Source organism: Littorina saxatilis, linkage group LG9 (genome assembly GCF_037325665.1).
Source record: "Littorina saxatilis isolate snail1 linkage group LG9, US_GU_Lsax_2.0, whole genome shotgun sequence".
Lineage (NCBI taxonomy): Eukaryota > Metazoa > Mollusca > Gastropoda > Littorinimorpha > Littorinidae > Littorina > Littorina saxatilis.
The window spans coordinates 54,865,957-54,881,930 of NC_090253.1; the positions used below are offsets into that span (position 1 = coordinate 54,865,957).

The window sequence follows — 15,974 nt, forward strand, 5'->3', positions numbered from 1 at the left end:
TTTCGGGGGATGCATGCTTGGTATTTTCACGTTTTTATAACCCACCAAATCTGACATGGAGTACAGGATCTTTTCCGTGCGCACTTGATCTTGTGCTGGCGTGTACACACACAATGGGAGAAACAAGGCACTAGCAGGTCTGCACATCAGTTGACCTGGGAGATCGAAAAAATCTCCCCCCTTAATCCACCAGGCGCGGCCAGGATTCGAACCCACGACCTTCTGCTTGGGAGGGTGGTGTCTTTTTTACTAGGCCATTGCGCCTGTCTGCATGGGCGCCAAGTGGGAGACTAGAGTTTGACAGGTGGGACACATATACGCACATCAAGAGACACTATCCAGGCTTGAGTCGAAGATGAAATCGCGATGTATGGTGTAACGTGCCCTTCTACTTTCAAATGTGAGTTGATTAGTAAAATCATTACTCTTCAGCTTTGAGTAGGGAATTACATGTAGTGCATGGAAATAATCAGGCTAAACAATTCTTTTTTAAATACAAACAAAAAACACGTCAGAAAAAAAGTGTCAAAAACAAAAATAGTGCCTCAATCCCAATTAAGACTCACACATTGTTTCAAATGTCCGTGCCCTCCCTTTTATTTTACAATATGTTGTATATGTTCATTTTACAGGAGGTTATGCTGTACAAAATCAAGAATCACATACGTTAAAAATAAAAATTTTAAAAAAAGAATCACATACGTTCAGAGACTTAAGCCACGTACATCATGCAGTCTCCCCTTAGGAGTACATTGCACCAATATAGCATTTGGTCAAACAATCTGAATGTGAATGTAAAAGTGAAAAAAAGAATAACAACAGATTGTACAATAGCAAAGCTTGCTGTGAACTACAGGTTTAACATAAAGGAGACAGACTACATATTTCAACGTCAAGTATGTGTGCACGCACGAGAACAACATTAAAATGTGAATAAATTACAATGGTTTGAAATACAACAATGTGTACACTAACTAAAGGCTACATTTATGCAAAAGCTCACCCAAAAATACAACGTCAACAGAACAAACACACAGACACGCATAAACACACACACACACACATACACACTCAAAGACACAGAACCTACCACAATTTACAAAACTAGTATGGTACAAGTTAAAGTGTCCTAAACACTATCAACAACCTCCTTCTTTGTTCATGGGCTGAAACTCTCACGTTCACTCATGTTTTTGCATGAGTGGGTTTTTACGTGTATGACCGTTTTTACCCTGCCATTCAGGCAGCCATACGCCGATTTCGGGGGAAGCATGCTGGGTATTTTCATGTTTCTATAACCCATCGAACTCTGACATGGATTACAGGATCTTTTCCGTGCGCACTTGATCTTGTTCTTGCGTGTACACACGGCTATCAACAACCCAACTGCTGTTGTTATGAAATGTTCATGATGTGTGTGTGTGTGTGTGTGTGTGTGTGTGTGTGTGTGTGTGTGTGTGTGTGTGTGTGTGTGTGTGTGTGTGTGTGTGTGTGTGTGTGTGTGTGTTTTAAAGCTGTTTGCAGATAGAGAAAACGGGTAATTTCCAAATGTTATAACTCCCAAAAGCAGCATGTCAGTTATCTTTAATAATTTTGTCAAGTGAATCTACATGTATTTACCATAATGTAACCAAATTACCTTCAGCTTTTAACAATCCGTTTCTCGTAAGCTACCTTTGCACCCGACTACTATACCCGTAGTTTGAAACATATCACATGGAACTCTATAGAGTGGAACAACCTTTTTAAGACCTAAACATCTGAGGAAATCAGGTCTTACAAAGGAGAGAGTCTTAAAATGGGGGGGGGGGGGGGGGGGGGGGGTAAATATGCTTCTTCTTCTTCAGCGTTCCAGAATTTTCTGGTTACGTGTGAGCTCGTTTGCCCATTTGGGTTCCCCAAACTATACTCTGAGAGCATAGTCAGCTTCACTCCGCTTTCGTTGAGTTAGGCATGCTGGGTATTTTCGTGTTTCTATAGCCCACCGAACTCTGACATGGATTACTGGATCTTTTCCGTGCGCACTTGGTCTTGTGCTTGCGTGTACACACGAAGGGGGTTAAGTCACTAGCAGGTCTGCACATAAGTTGACCTGGGAGATCGGAAAAATCTCCACTCTTAACCCACCAGGCGGCAGCGACCGGGATTCGAACTCACGACCTCCCGATTAGGAGGCCGACGTCTTACCACCACGCCACTGAGCCCGTCCGGTAAATATGCAAAGGCTATGAACAGAAAGTTTGAGAAAAGAGGGTCTAAAACAGGGAGGGGGGGTTCCCACTGTATCTGACAAAGATCTTTCAAGTGACATATTCATTTGATAATGCAGTATTTTTTTATCAGATAAGTTTTTGTTCCAGTATTTAAATTTGATATTTCAACCATTTTGTTCTTGGTCTTGTTTTAAAAAAAAGTTACTTGAGACATTCAAACTTAATATCTGTGTTGCTGATGTGACCTCGTCAGAAAAACAGCACGTATGTACATCAGCTGTTTTTAACTGAAGTGAGAACAGAAAAAAGGAAGACAAACACAGAGACATACCAACACACACACACACACACACACACACACACACACACACACACAGAGAAATGTACAAATATCAAACTACAGTGATGTACAACAATGAAACCAAACACAAGTATCCATCAAATTACAACTTATTTGAAAAAAAGGCCTGACATTCTCAAATACAATAAAAAGGAATCAACTCTAACAATACAACTGCGCACAAAAATCAAAACATCCAAAAGTATGATACAGAGTGAACAAAATACAATCATGAATAATCAGGTCAAACATGTGGGATGCACACAAAAAACAAAAAAGAACAACACAATAATCAAATACTTTACACTCATTCAAAAATGTAGGTCATTATTTTGCCTAGCAGCAATATCACACATACCATTACTCAAAGTCCTGATGATTAAGCCACACTATACATACGCTGAACAATTTTCTGTTTTCTGTATACAAAACAAATACTGCTCCACTTCTTTATGGTCAAGGCTGAACTGTTTAATCTTTTTCCACAATATTCAAGACATATGAAGATTTAAACGGTGATGGATGGTAAATGGCGTACAAAGACTTATGCTTTGAGACAAATTTACTCAAAACATCCACTTGTAAATGTGTCTGTTGTGAGCTGACAAAGTGTATGTACAATATTCACAAGAAAATCACAGCTCTTCACTCATCTTTGTTTCTGTGCACAGAACAAAACAATCTCTACGACTAATACATGCGATAAAACAGAAAAACAGAAATACAAACAGTTTGCCAAGACAAAACGCATGCACTGATTGAGTGAAAGTCACCTTCTCCCTAACATGAGAGTTGCTTAAGTCCTGGGCTCTTTTTTTTTTCAGAGTACAATAATTTTATGATCCTGATTCCAGAACCAAATGACGTTCCATTACAGATATTCTTTCCGTTATGCAAAACGTACAAATCACACTTCAAAACGAATCCACACATCATTTTAGGGAAAGTTTATAAGCTTTAGGCAAAGCCATCAGGGGCACGTGAGACCGAAAAACCCGGCTTTGTGTAAAGAAAAAAGAAAAGAAAGAAATAAAAACATCATTTTAGGTTCCACTGTTCTCTTAAATCTGCCAAAATCTGACACACGTGAGCATGATCTCCAGTCTTGAAAGTCTGTAAAGTACAATGTCAAATTGACGGAAGAGTGATTGGTCGAGAAAGTTTTCTCAAAGAGGTGTGGTCTGGTGGTATTTCATTTTTATCTGTAGCTCATCAGGGCACAGAGAAAATAAATCAAAACATCATTTTAGGTTCAACTGTTCTCTTGAATCTGCTGAAATCTGACACATGAGCATGATCTCCAGTCTTGAAAGTCTGTAAAGTACAATGTACTGTCAAATTGATCCAAGAGTGGTTGGTCGCGAAAGGTTTTTCACTGAGATGTGCATGTGGCCTGGTGGTATTTGATTTTCTTGTGTGGCTCATGAGGGCACAGTGGAAGCGATGATGATCACAATGATTGCCACAAGGACAATCAAGCAAATTATGATCATGATCTTTTTCTGCAACAAACAACACGGAATACCCATCTGAGAATCTCGTCACACTAATCCTGTCAACTTATACGGAATGCCACAGCCGTTACACAGTAGAACCAATTCTCAAATTGTTTTAACTTTGAAACGATTATCAAATGTGCTTTATATTCTTCTTCTTCGTCGTCCCACGTTCACTCATGTTTTGTCAACTTATACGGAATGCCACAGCCGTTACGCAGTAGAACCAATTCTCAAATTGTTTTAACTTTGAAACGATAGTATCAAATGTGCTTTATATTCTTCTTCTTCTTCGTCGTCCAACGTTCACTCATGTTTTTGCACGAGTGGATTTTTATGTGTTTTACCGTTTTTACCCCGCCATTCGGGGTAGCATATTGGGTATTTTCGTGTTTCTAGAACCCACCGAACTCTGACTTGAGTTAAAAGATCTTTTCTGTGCCCACTTGGTCTTGTGCTTGCGTGTACACTGTCACGAAGGGGGATAATTAGGCACTAGCAGGTCTGCACATAAGTTGACCTGGGAGATCAGAAAATCTCCACCCTTAACCCACCAGGCGGCCGCGGTTGGGTTGTGAAGTCACGACCTTCAGATTAGGAGGCCGATGTCTTATCCGCTATGCCACTGCGCCCGTCTTGTGCTTTCTATTTAAGCTATACTTTTTCTACTGGGGAATTCCCCTCCATGAAAATAAAAGTTCACTGCTATCCCCAGTGGATAATGTACAGCGACATTATCACACTCTTTATTGATAAAGGTCAAGACATTTCACATAACCCTGTGAGGTTTCATTTATTTCTCGAGAAACTGATCTGCCATAGTATGGCACTACCCATAGTTTGTCCTTTATTTATTTTTTATTTTTTGTTTATATTTTCTTTTAGGCCAGATGAGCTACTAACTGTCCCACTACGTCCCAGCCCCCTACCTGTTTCTTTTTGCAGATATATATATACTTGTCTTTATAGTTTACAAGCACTGAGATTAAAGCTACAAATTTCCATTTTTCACAGTTATTCAGACACCGACAGTGATGCCTCTGCTTAACAAATTAACCCTTGCTGCAGCGTGAGTTCGTCCCCACGTTCGGCGAGAGATTTATTTCTCAGAGTCAACTTTGTGTGCAGACTCTCCTCGGTGTCCGAACACCCCCGTGTGTACACGCAAGCACAAGACCAAGTGCGCACGAAAAAGATCCTGTAATCCATGTCAGAGTTCGGTGGGTTATAGAAACACGAAAATACCCAGCATGCTTCCTCCAAAAACGGCGTATGGCTGCCTAAATGGCGGGGTAAAAAACAGTCATACACGTAAAATTCCACTCGTGCAAAAAACACGAGTGTACGTGGGAGTTTCAGCCCACGAACGCAGAAGAAGAAGAAGAACCCTTGCTGGACCAAAGCTAGGATCCCATGGGTAGACTAGATTAGTTCAACTGGTTCTTAACCCACACAGCTTCAATGTTGCAACTAAGCGACAGAATATCTCAGCCCTGACTTCACTTGATGAACTTGTCGAGCGAACGAGAAGAAGACTTGATGAACTTGTCATACGGAAATGTCGTCCTTTAGCTTACATTTTTTGAAAGACCTAGGTCAATTGGCCCACTGTTTCAAAAGTTACAAGAAATTGAAGACCAAACCTAAGATTTTGTGGGGCTGGTACGTAGTTATCGTACGAAGGTCCAGAGTAGTGCAAAAAATTGGCTGGAAATCTATCGAAGTAAAATGTTGGAGCTGAATGGATTTAACCTGATGATTGCTATCAACTGAGGTTCTACTGTGTGACATGCTATGGGTTGACTATCAGAGCACGTACTTTATATCCATAAGTAAAAGTACAGGATTACAGCTTTTTGGACGGTACCGTGACAATCTATAAGCTATACCCCCCTCTCACCCCACGTAATCACTGTTTAAAAAAAAAAAATATTCATTCTGATTAAAATATGTTTTTTTCTCTCATATTTGTTGCACCTACCCATCCAGTTTTAATTAATTTGAACTAAAACAGAAGGTGCTTACAGTGACAGCCATAACCGCAGAATATTGAAGAAGAAAATGATACAAAAGACAAGAAAAGAAGGCCCATTTCCAAGGAGATGTGTGTTAACAATTAGTATTAACACGTCAAAGACACCATACCATTTTGCCTCCACCTAGGCAAACATCTACAATAAATTTTCTTTGATTTTTCTCAGCTCTACCCTTATAAGGATAAGTTTATCATAATATCGTCCTGTCAGGTTACCCTCATGGACATTCAGGCTATCGTCCTGTCAGGTTATCAATCAATCAATCAATCAATGACGCTTATATCGCGCATATTCCGTGGGTACAGTTCTAGGCGCTCTGCAGTGATGCCGTGTGAGATGAAATTTTATACGGCCAGTAATTGCAGCCATTTCGGCGCATATTTACCTTTCACGGCCTATTATTCCAAGTCACACGGGTATAGGTAGACAATTATTAACTGTGCCTAAGCAATTTTGCCAGGAAAGACCCTTTTGTCAATCGTGGGATCTTTAACGTGCACACCCAAGGTTACCCTCATGGACATTCAGGCTATCGTCCTGTCAGGTTACCCTCATGGACATTCAGGCTTTCTCTCTGGGGAAATCAAAAATGCCATACAGTACGTTGCTATCCAATTTTTTTATTTTTTCGTGCATGTGTGTGTTCATGTTTTAGACCCTGAGACTGGCTGTGATCTTAGGATCTTTATCATGCAAATACGGCGGCGTTCGGACACTGAGGCGAGTCTGCAAAAAGTTGACTCTGGGAAATAAATTCCTCGCCGAACGTCGGGGTAATAATATAATGAGTACAAAACAGTATTGAATCAATAAAACCAAGAATTCAGGGTATTAGGAAATTCTTGAAAAGGTATTCAGAATTCTAAAAGAAAAATTCGAATAGTAAACTATACCAAGGAGAGAAAGAAAACAAAAGCCCCAAAGATCTGAGAATCTGAAATTAAATACCAAATAAAAAAACTACTCCAGTGCTACTCCTTTTATTTCTACCTACTTTCTGGTAACACTAATGAACACCAGTGTCAATTAATGCAGAAAAAGGTCATGACCAAATGAAAGGGAAAGGGGGAACGAACCTAAAGATACCGCACTTCACGTGTGTTGCTATCATGCAAGAACACCACCGCAAATCTGTCCAGCTTTTACAAATCATAAGAGCATATTTCCACATTGACACATACCTAAAATAAACAGCCTGGCAGCTTCCTGTGCGAAGAAGGAATTTTTTTGCTGAATATATTTACGCAGACATGTCACTTACAAAATTTATTCAACACAAAATGTCCACTCTGAACAGAGTGAAGTCATGCTTTTGATTTAAGGTATGTGTCAATGTGGAAGGATGCTTTTATTCCATGTGAAAATCTTGACCGGTTTGTGGTGGGGAACATGACTGTGAATGCGGGAAGGACAGTAGCTTTAAATGAACACAAACATGAGAAAATACCACAAAGCCAGTCAAACCTTTGACAATCCAATACACTCCATCAGAGTGCTGTCTAAAAATTGCACACATTTACTATCTACACAACTGTCAGTACACACACTGTGGGACACATACTCGCATATCTCTCTCTCTCTCTTGTGTGTTCCAGTGTGTATATGAACATACATGTGTGCGTGCAGCGCAGACCTGTTTACCCCTAACACTTGACAAGAGTAATGGTCAAGTCAAAAAATAGTAATCTGATGACCAAACTAGTAACCCAGTGGTTACAAACGCCAACATTAACAACACAAACCTAATTTGAAGAACATTTGAAAATCGTAGTCTGGACTCAAATGGAGTATTCCCCCCCCCCCCCCCCCCCCAAAGCCTAAAAAATAGTAATAAATTACTCCAAAATAGTAAGGGTAAACAGGTCTGCACGCGTAAACATGCGTGCACACACACACACACACACACACACACACACACACACACACACACACACAAACATACACACACACACACACACACACCACACACTCACACACACACAAACACACTCACACACACACACACACACACACACACAATTGGCAACATGGGTTCCTGCTCCTGATTGAACAGGAGACTGCAGGTATAAAAAACAAATGAAGGGATTTTTGCTCTGGTGTCTCAAGTCTGTCTGTGTCGACTCATGTGGACTCCGCTACCGCTACTCCAATGATTATTGCAATAACCGCCACCAGAATTAGAATACAAATAATGATAATAAACTTTTTCTGAAACATAAAGAAACCAAAAAAACAACATCAACAAAAGTTCGGAAAAAATAAATAAATTCAAAGGTGCGAAAATATACAGTAAAAGTGGAAAATGAAGAAGAGTACTGTTAACACACAAGATCTTATATCTATTTTCTAACATCAGCAGTTTTAAAAGAAAGAAATCAGAAATACAAGAGCATGAAACCTCTCGCTTTAACCCTTTCAGGGGCGGATCAGTTGCTTTGTAAGGGGGGGGGGGGCACTTTGAATCGAAAGTGAGTGTGATGGGCGCGAAGCGCCCGAATTTGCTAGGGGGGTCCGGGGGCATGCCCCCCCGGAAAAAATTTTTGCCCAAAGAAGCAAAATGGTGCCATCTGGTGCCATTTGAACTTAGAAATGGTCATAGAATCAGCATAGAAAAATCTTTTTTTTCTTCTTTTTTTTTTTTTTTTTTTTCGGGGGGGAGGGGGCACGTGCCCCCTGTGCCCCCCCCTCGTCCGCCCCTGTGTTAGAATTATATTTCTGTGTTTAGAGTACTCTACTATAGGTACATGTATTGAGAAGTGGTGAAAAACAATTCTAGAAAGAAAATTAAATTGATTCACAGAAGACAAATAAAAGAAAACCCACATTAAAATCCTACTACTAACAAAACTCAACACAGGCCCTGATCTCCAGGTAAAATCACCACATAACTAAAAATCTACATCAAGTAACACCACTACGTACACCCAGACTATTATACCAAGAACTAATTAAAATGGAAACCATTTCACTGAGAGCTAAGACAGCTGGTGAAACCTTAACACTCAGAATTGAATCGGATACTATCACAGTATCAGTGTGAACTTTATCTGACAAATCTCTGCAAAGGAATATCTTTTTACGATACAACAATTACAATGTGACAACAAACACAAAACACTTGCCATTGAAGTGAGACATACCAAAATGTACACACACGTTTGTCAAACACGCAGTGAGAAATCATACAAACATACAACAGTGAGAGAAAAGGAATTCAACCACACAGGATGACACAACAACTTACAAAAGTCAAAAAGAGAAGGGAGAGTACATATGTGCAAATTCAGCTTGCATGGTTGTCCACCAGTTTCGTTTCACTGCGCTAAGGTAAATTAGGTAAATCAAAGGTGATGCATAATGCCCATAAAAGTGAATCATTAAATTCTTCACAATTTGGTATCTGTATACTTTAAGTACAGTCTCAGTGAAGTGCAAGATATAAATATTTCAATATCTTTTCTGAATGAAGGTGTCAGCCATGTTAATACGACATTGACACACATTAGCTAACCAGCAGAAGAAAAGAAAAAAATCTTGTAGTGAAAGACACATTTTGCGAATGTTTGAGTGATGTTAAATGAAAGGTTTTTAGCCATAAAAGACTAAAAATGAACGACTGTCTATGATTAGAAACCAACTTAATTTAATTCACCAACTCGTTTAAGATGATACATGTATATGCTTTTTACAGTTAAATGTACCTTGTACTGTACGATAAATTTTGGCCTGCATTTTAAAAAGCATAAATCCTGCTGGACAACCGCAAACAGTGCACAACACATACACATACACGAACACGTACACACACATACTTTGAATTACAAGAAAAATTTCAATGACTTCCACTGCCAATCTCAACTTACCCGCCTTGCCTTGCTCTGGTATTTGACGGCCTTTTTGGTATCCATTTTTGCCGTTTCAATGTAGTCCACTGCTGCTTCTACGTTATATTCTATCCTGTCTATCATCTCGCCCTGAAAACAACCAATGATGAACCATGATGAGACAAGAACAATAAGCTATAATTGAATAACCTGGAGCCAAGATTTGTAGTTTCCAATTTGCCGGAAGACTTAGAAATGAAGCCCCACTGGATCAAAGGGGGGCTACTGGATCACCATTCACAACAGTGCAGTCTCATCCAAGGGAGACAACTCCTGCCAAACTGACAAGGGTGGACCATTGGGTCCTCCCCACCACACAGCACAGTTTGATCTTTAATTCTTACCTGACTTTAAATCAGCATGGCCATGTCCAGAAACATCTCGTGCAGCGCAGTGGTATAGAGTTCACAGTTTTGACACAATTGGATGCCATCCCCCCCCCCCCCACCCCGAACCCACCCTCCCATCCCCCCCCCCCCCCCCCTAACTCCATGGCACAGTTTGATCTTTCTCACCTGACTTTCAACGAGCATGGCGATGTCCATAAACATTTTCCTTTATCCCCCCTCTGCCATCACCCCCCTCTGCCATCACCCCCCCCCCCCCCCTGCCATCACCCCCCTCTGCCATCACCCCCCCCCCCCCCCCCCCCCCCACAGTTTGATCAAAGGGAAATAACTCCTTCCAAGCTAATCATGACAAGGTGGAACTACGAAAGCATCCTCCCACTGCCACAAATGTTTTAAATGAAAAGGTATCCCCCGATACCCTAACCCCCCCCCCCCCTCCCCTGCCACCACCTCCACCACCCAAGTTTGATATTTCTCACCTGACTTTCAACGAGCATGGCCATGTCCATAAACATATCGTGCAGCTCTCGTATAGAGTTCTCCAGCTTCATGATGTCGTTGTGTCGAGCCTCGATGTCGGCCAGCGTTTGCTTGGCCTGCTGAGTCTCCATGATGATCTGGAAGAGAACAAGACGACAAGTTGTGATCAACAAGGTAAGAGCTAGTATCTGGTTCAGAATCATGGACCTAGTGTGTGAGATGGAAGGGCTTCCGAAATGAGGCAGCGGTACAGGGGGGTGGTCAGGTGTGTTGAATTTCTGTTGAAATTTAGCATTTGAAAGGGGTATTTTGGGTCTCTCCTTGAGATAAAAGATATTTTGGGTCTCTCCTTGAGATAAAAGATATTTTGGGTCTCTCCTTGAGATAAAAGATATTTTGGGTCTCTCCTTGAGATAAAAGATATTTTGGGTCTCTCCTTGAGATAAAAGATATTTTGGGTCTCTCCTTGAGATAAAAGTTACATTTGCCAGGCAAGGAGGGAGGGGGTGGGCTTCCGGAAGCCAGGTAAAACACTCCCCTAGGTCCAGCCCTGGGTGTCTCCTTCTTTCTCATCACTGAGACATTCAGACATAAGCAAACAAACACGAAACAAAAACATAGACAGACCAATAAACGCAGACGTAAAGACAAAGACAAAGAAACTGAGACCAACATGGTAAATAATGTAGGGCTCAGGCATGGGTTTCTCCTCTACAATATCAGGCATGAAAACTGAAGAAAAAACAATACTGAAAACAAAATTTGAAGGCGCGTAGCGCCAAGTTTCACAGGCGCGAAGCGCCAAGACTTCTAGAGGGGTCCGGGGGCATGCCCCCCCGGAAATTATTTTTTCAAGGGTGCAATTTGGTGCAATCTGGGGCTATCTGAGCCTTAAAATTGGATACATACAGCAAAAGCAAAACAGACAAAGACACAGACAGATGAGCTTCAAACAAAACAAAACATGTTATATTCTCATTCAAAATGAGGTTTTTGTGTATGCAATACTTTTCCTTTGTGATCACATTACTTTTGTTTTATGGTGCATCCTAAAATAATCAATCAATCATGAACCAAGACACGGACTGTCGGGCAACTCAGCGTTCAAACCATCAATCGATTGATCAATCAATCAAATTATTAATGTTTCACATGATAAGACATCAAAGACTCTATCAGCAGCTGCGTGTGTGTGTGTGTGTGTGTGTGTGTGTGTGTGTGTGTGTGTGTGTGTGCATTTGTGTGTGTGTGTGAGTGTGTGTATGTGTGTGTCCATGTGTGTGTGTGTGTGTGTGTGTGCATTTGTGTGTGTGTGTGTGTGTGTGTGTGTGTGCATTTGTGTGTGTGCATTTTTGTGTGTGTGTGCATTTGTGTGTGTGTGTGTGTGTGCATTTGTGTGTGTGCATTTGTGTGTGTGTGTGTGTGTGTGTGTGTGTGTGTGTGTGTGTGTGTGTGTCCATGTGTGTGTGTGTGTCCATGTGTGTGTGTGCATTTGTGTGTGTGTGTGTGCGTGCGTGTGTCCGTGTGTGTCTGTGTGTGTGTGTGGGTGAGTGTGAGCGTATGCCTGCGTGTGTGTGCATGTGTGTGTGCGCACACAGTGTACATGCATGTGTGTGCCTGTGTAAGTGTATATGTGTGTGCAAGCGCATGCTTGTGCATAAATGTATGTGTCAGTGGGAGAATGTGTCAGTCTGTTAGCCAGTGTGTGTGTACATGCACAAGTCTAAGAGCATGTGTAAATATGCACTGATATGAATACTTTTACGCATATATATGAAAAAAACATGCATTTGAGTTTTTGAGGACTTATATTAACTGTATACCTGTAAGTGTATGTGATTTTTTCTGTGCAAATGCACAACTTTACGCATGACTGCTTCTACTAGGTCATACTGATTAGTCATCACTTTGAAAACGTCAACTGCTGTCAACTCACTTTACATTACAACCACCCCCATTTGTCAGTGGAGTCTTGACACCTCCATAACTTTACTTCCTATGTATAAATTACTATGCAGCAGTCATTCCTTTTTCAACCACTTGAAGCAAATTGCTATTGAGGAAACTTTGTTTTTCCAGCTGAGTAAAGTTTGCCCTGTTACTCTTATGTAAACTCAGACTGTACAGATATAAAGCCAGCTGTTGGTAAAAGAAAACACAGAAACAGACACACGCGGAAACTGGCATGCATGCTCTAATAAATAACAAGAAATTCCTCCGATAGGAAAAACACCCCCGTCAAAGGGAAATAACCTTCTCAGTTGGTGGCAGTGAGAATGGTTATTTCCCTTTGACCAACGGGGGTGTCCGTCTATAAGTGCTTGTATAATTTTAATCCACCAATAACTCCCTAACCGTGTGTTTGACTGGTCCCAATTTTTGTAAGGACCGTCTCAGGAATGTATAGAACCTGTTCACCAAGTTTGGTGACGATCGGTCCGTTCATTCTTGAGATCTACTTGCGAACACAAACACCGCCACAAACACACAAACACATCGAGTGAAACCTATACACACCCCTATACCGGGGGTGTAAAGAGGGACACAAACACACAGATACATGCATGCCCGCAAGCACGCACACACACACACACACACACACACACAAATACACATACACAAGAAGCATGTGTAAAAACACAAAATCAACAAGAGATATGCACATACAAGCACAGACAGTCTAGAGACAGATACACACAAACATGCAGTCGGACAAACAGACAGACAAGCACACCCAATGTCTTTCTTTATTTGGTGTTTAACGTCGTTTTCAACCACGAAGGTTATATCGCGACGGGGAAAGGGGGGGAGAAGGGATAGAGCCACTTGTTAATTGTTTCTTGTTCACAAAAGCACTATTGCAACGTAGTACAATATATGACCTTACTGGGAGAATGCAATTTAGTTTCCAGTACAAAGCACTTAACATTTCTTACATACTGCTTGACTAAACTCTTTACAAACATTGACTATATTCTATACAAGAAACACTTAACAAGGGTAAAAGGAGAAATAGAACCCGTTAGTCGCCTCTTACGACATGCTGGGGAGCATCGGGTAAATTCTTCCCCCTAACCCGCGGGGGGTACCCAATGTGCAATCAAACAAACGCAAACACAAATGAGAAGCACACAAACATACACATACACACACATTCACACCCACATACAAAAACACACATCCATACACACACACACATAAACACTACATATACAACGGAGATAACATCTCTACGTTCTATGCACACTCAGCACACACACAAAGGGTGTATAGCGTTCAGTCTACCCTCGCCCCAGCTGGCGTCACTAAAATGTAGGTCCAGATGGGTTGTGCTGTGTTCAATAAAACCAGCTGCAGCTCACAAACGTGCAAATAATTCATCATCGCTTTCTTGTGACAGCCAGGTGAGAGTTGTGTTGACACGAAAAGGTGTGACATTCCACTGTACGGATGCATGGCAGTCTAACTGACGATGAAATTAGCTATTGCATCCAATGATCCATAACCTTTTCAAAAAAATTTTTCTCTCCAAAATTTGTAACGCAGACTGCATACTACAAACCGGCAAAAAAAAAAGCGTTCATTTTATTTTCTAACAAACAAGTGAAAGCTGGGCAGTGACACGGCTGTGCGTGTATCATAGGAAAGAATTTGGTTTTTTGTTTGTTTGCTCAACGCCCAGCCGACCACGAAGGGCCATATCAGGGCGGTGCTGCTTTGACATTTAACGTGCGCCACACACAAGACAGAAGTCGCAGCACAGGCTTCATGTCTCACCCAGTCACATTATTCTGACACCGGACCAACCAGTCCTAGCACTAACCCCATAATGCCAGACGCCAGGCGGAGCAGCCACTAGATTGCCAATTTTAAAGTCTTAGGTGTGACCCGGCCAGGGTTCGAACCCACAACCTCCCGATCACGGGGCGGACGCCTTACCACTAGGCCAACCGTGCCGGTATAGGAAAGAATTGATATAAGGATAAGATAAGGATAACATTTCATTTAGTCCTGTGAGGTTACCCTCATGAAAATTCGGGCTGCTTTCTCTCTGGGAAAAGAGAGCTGCCATACAGTACGGCTGTACCCATTTTTTCTTCTTTTTCATACATGGCTGTATTTTAAAGCCTTGAGACTTTCGCTGTGAACTTGGGTTCTTTAGTGTGCGCATGCGTGCACACGAAGGTGTTCAGACACCGAAGAGAGTCTGCACAAAGTTGACTCTGGGAAATAATCCCTGGCCGAACGTGGAGGTTGAACTCATGCCGATACCGACAACTGGTTTTGAAGCCAGCACCGCTACCGACTGAGGTATTTCTCGTCTGTATGGATGCATGGCATTTAAACTGAGGATGAATAATTATTTAGCTATCACACCGTTACAGTGTTCGAACAAGCCTGAGAGAGGACTGAGTGTGTGTATGAGTGGGAAATTCATGTTCTTTTACTTTTTTCCATTTTTCGTGTGAAAGCTAATATTTGCACTGATTCAATTTCAAAGTAAGCCAACTGAGGAGATCCTCAATTTTTGGTTCTAAAAAGACAAAAAGGTTTAAAAGAACACGGAAAAGACCACCACCACACACACATACACACACACACAAACACAAACACACACACACACACACACACACACACACACACACAAAGAAGAAGAAAAAGAAAAAGAGCAATTGAGGAAGAAGAAAGACACATCTGTGACTGTCTGAATTAAGGTGGAAAGCGTGTGATCGTTTTAGATGGAAAACCTAGGATACAAAGTAAGCCTGGCCTTTTTCCAAGTCAAGATAGAATGGTATGAAATTTTCCACAGAGAAAAAGAAAGAACCCATTTGTTCAAGGTGAAGCAAGTAATGCAATTCATTGCTCACCCAAAGTAGTAAAGAAGCAATATTTCTTAGGATCCAGACTCACATCTTTCATCACTCTACTAATCAATGCATCAGAGTCAATAGTTGACACAAAGAAGAAAAATGTGAATTCGTTTCTCTGTAGGAGCTGATGATAAATTACTGCACGGTCTGTTAAGAGTACAAACCCATTTATTTTGTAAAGAGTACAAACCCATTTATTTTGTAAAGAGTGCAAACCCATTTATTTTGTAAAGAGTACAAACCCATATATTTTGTAAAGAGTACAAACCCATTTATTTTGTAAAGAGTACAAACCCATTTA

At 41.2% G+C, this 15,974-nt stretch overlaps 1 protein-coding gene across 2 annotated transcripts in view; it reads right to left on the reverse strand.

The window, feature by feature from the left end:
• Nucleotides 1–692: 692 nt before the first annotated feature.
• The window catches only part of LOC138976472 (syntaxin), a 20,597-nt gene continuing 5,315 nt past the window's right edge, over nt 693–15,974 (reverse strand). The window contains exons 4-6 of one of the 2 annotated variants that reach the window (XM_070349322.1): nt 10,799–10,936; nt 9,949–10,059; nt 693–4,055 (exon numbers count right to left, since the gene is read on the reverse strand). In XM_070349322.1, coding sequence (XP_070205423.1) covers nt 3,975–4,055; nt 9,949–10,059; nt 10,799–10,936 — 330 coding nt within the window. In that variant the 3' untranslated portion in view covers nt 693–3,974. Of the gene's footprint in view, nt 4,056–7,888; nt 8,294–9,948; nt 10,060–10,798; nt 10,937–15,974 lie in introns of those variants that run through there. The other variant, XM_070349321.1, reaches the window with a different exon arrangement.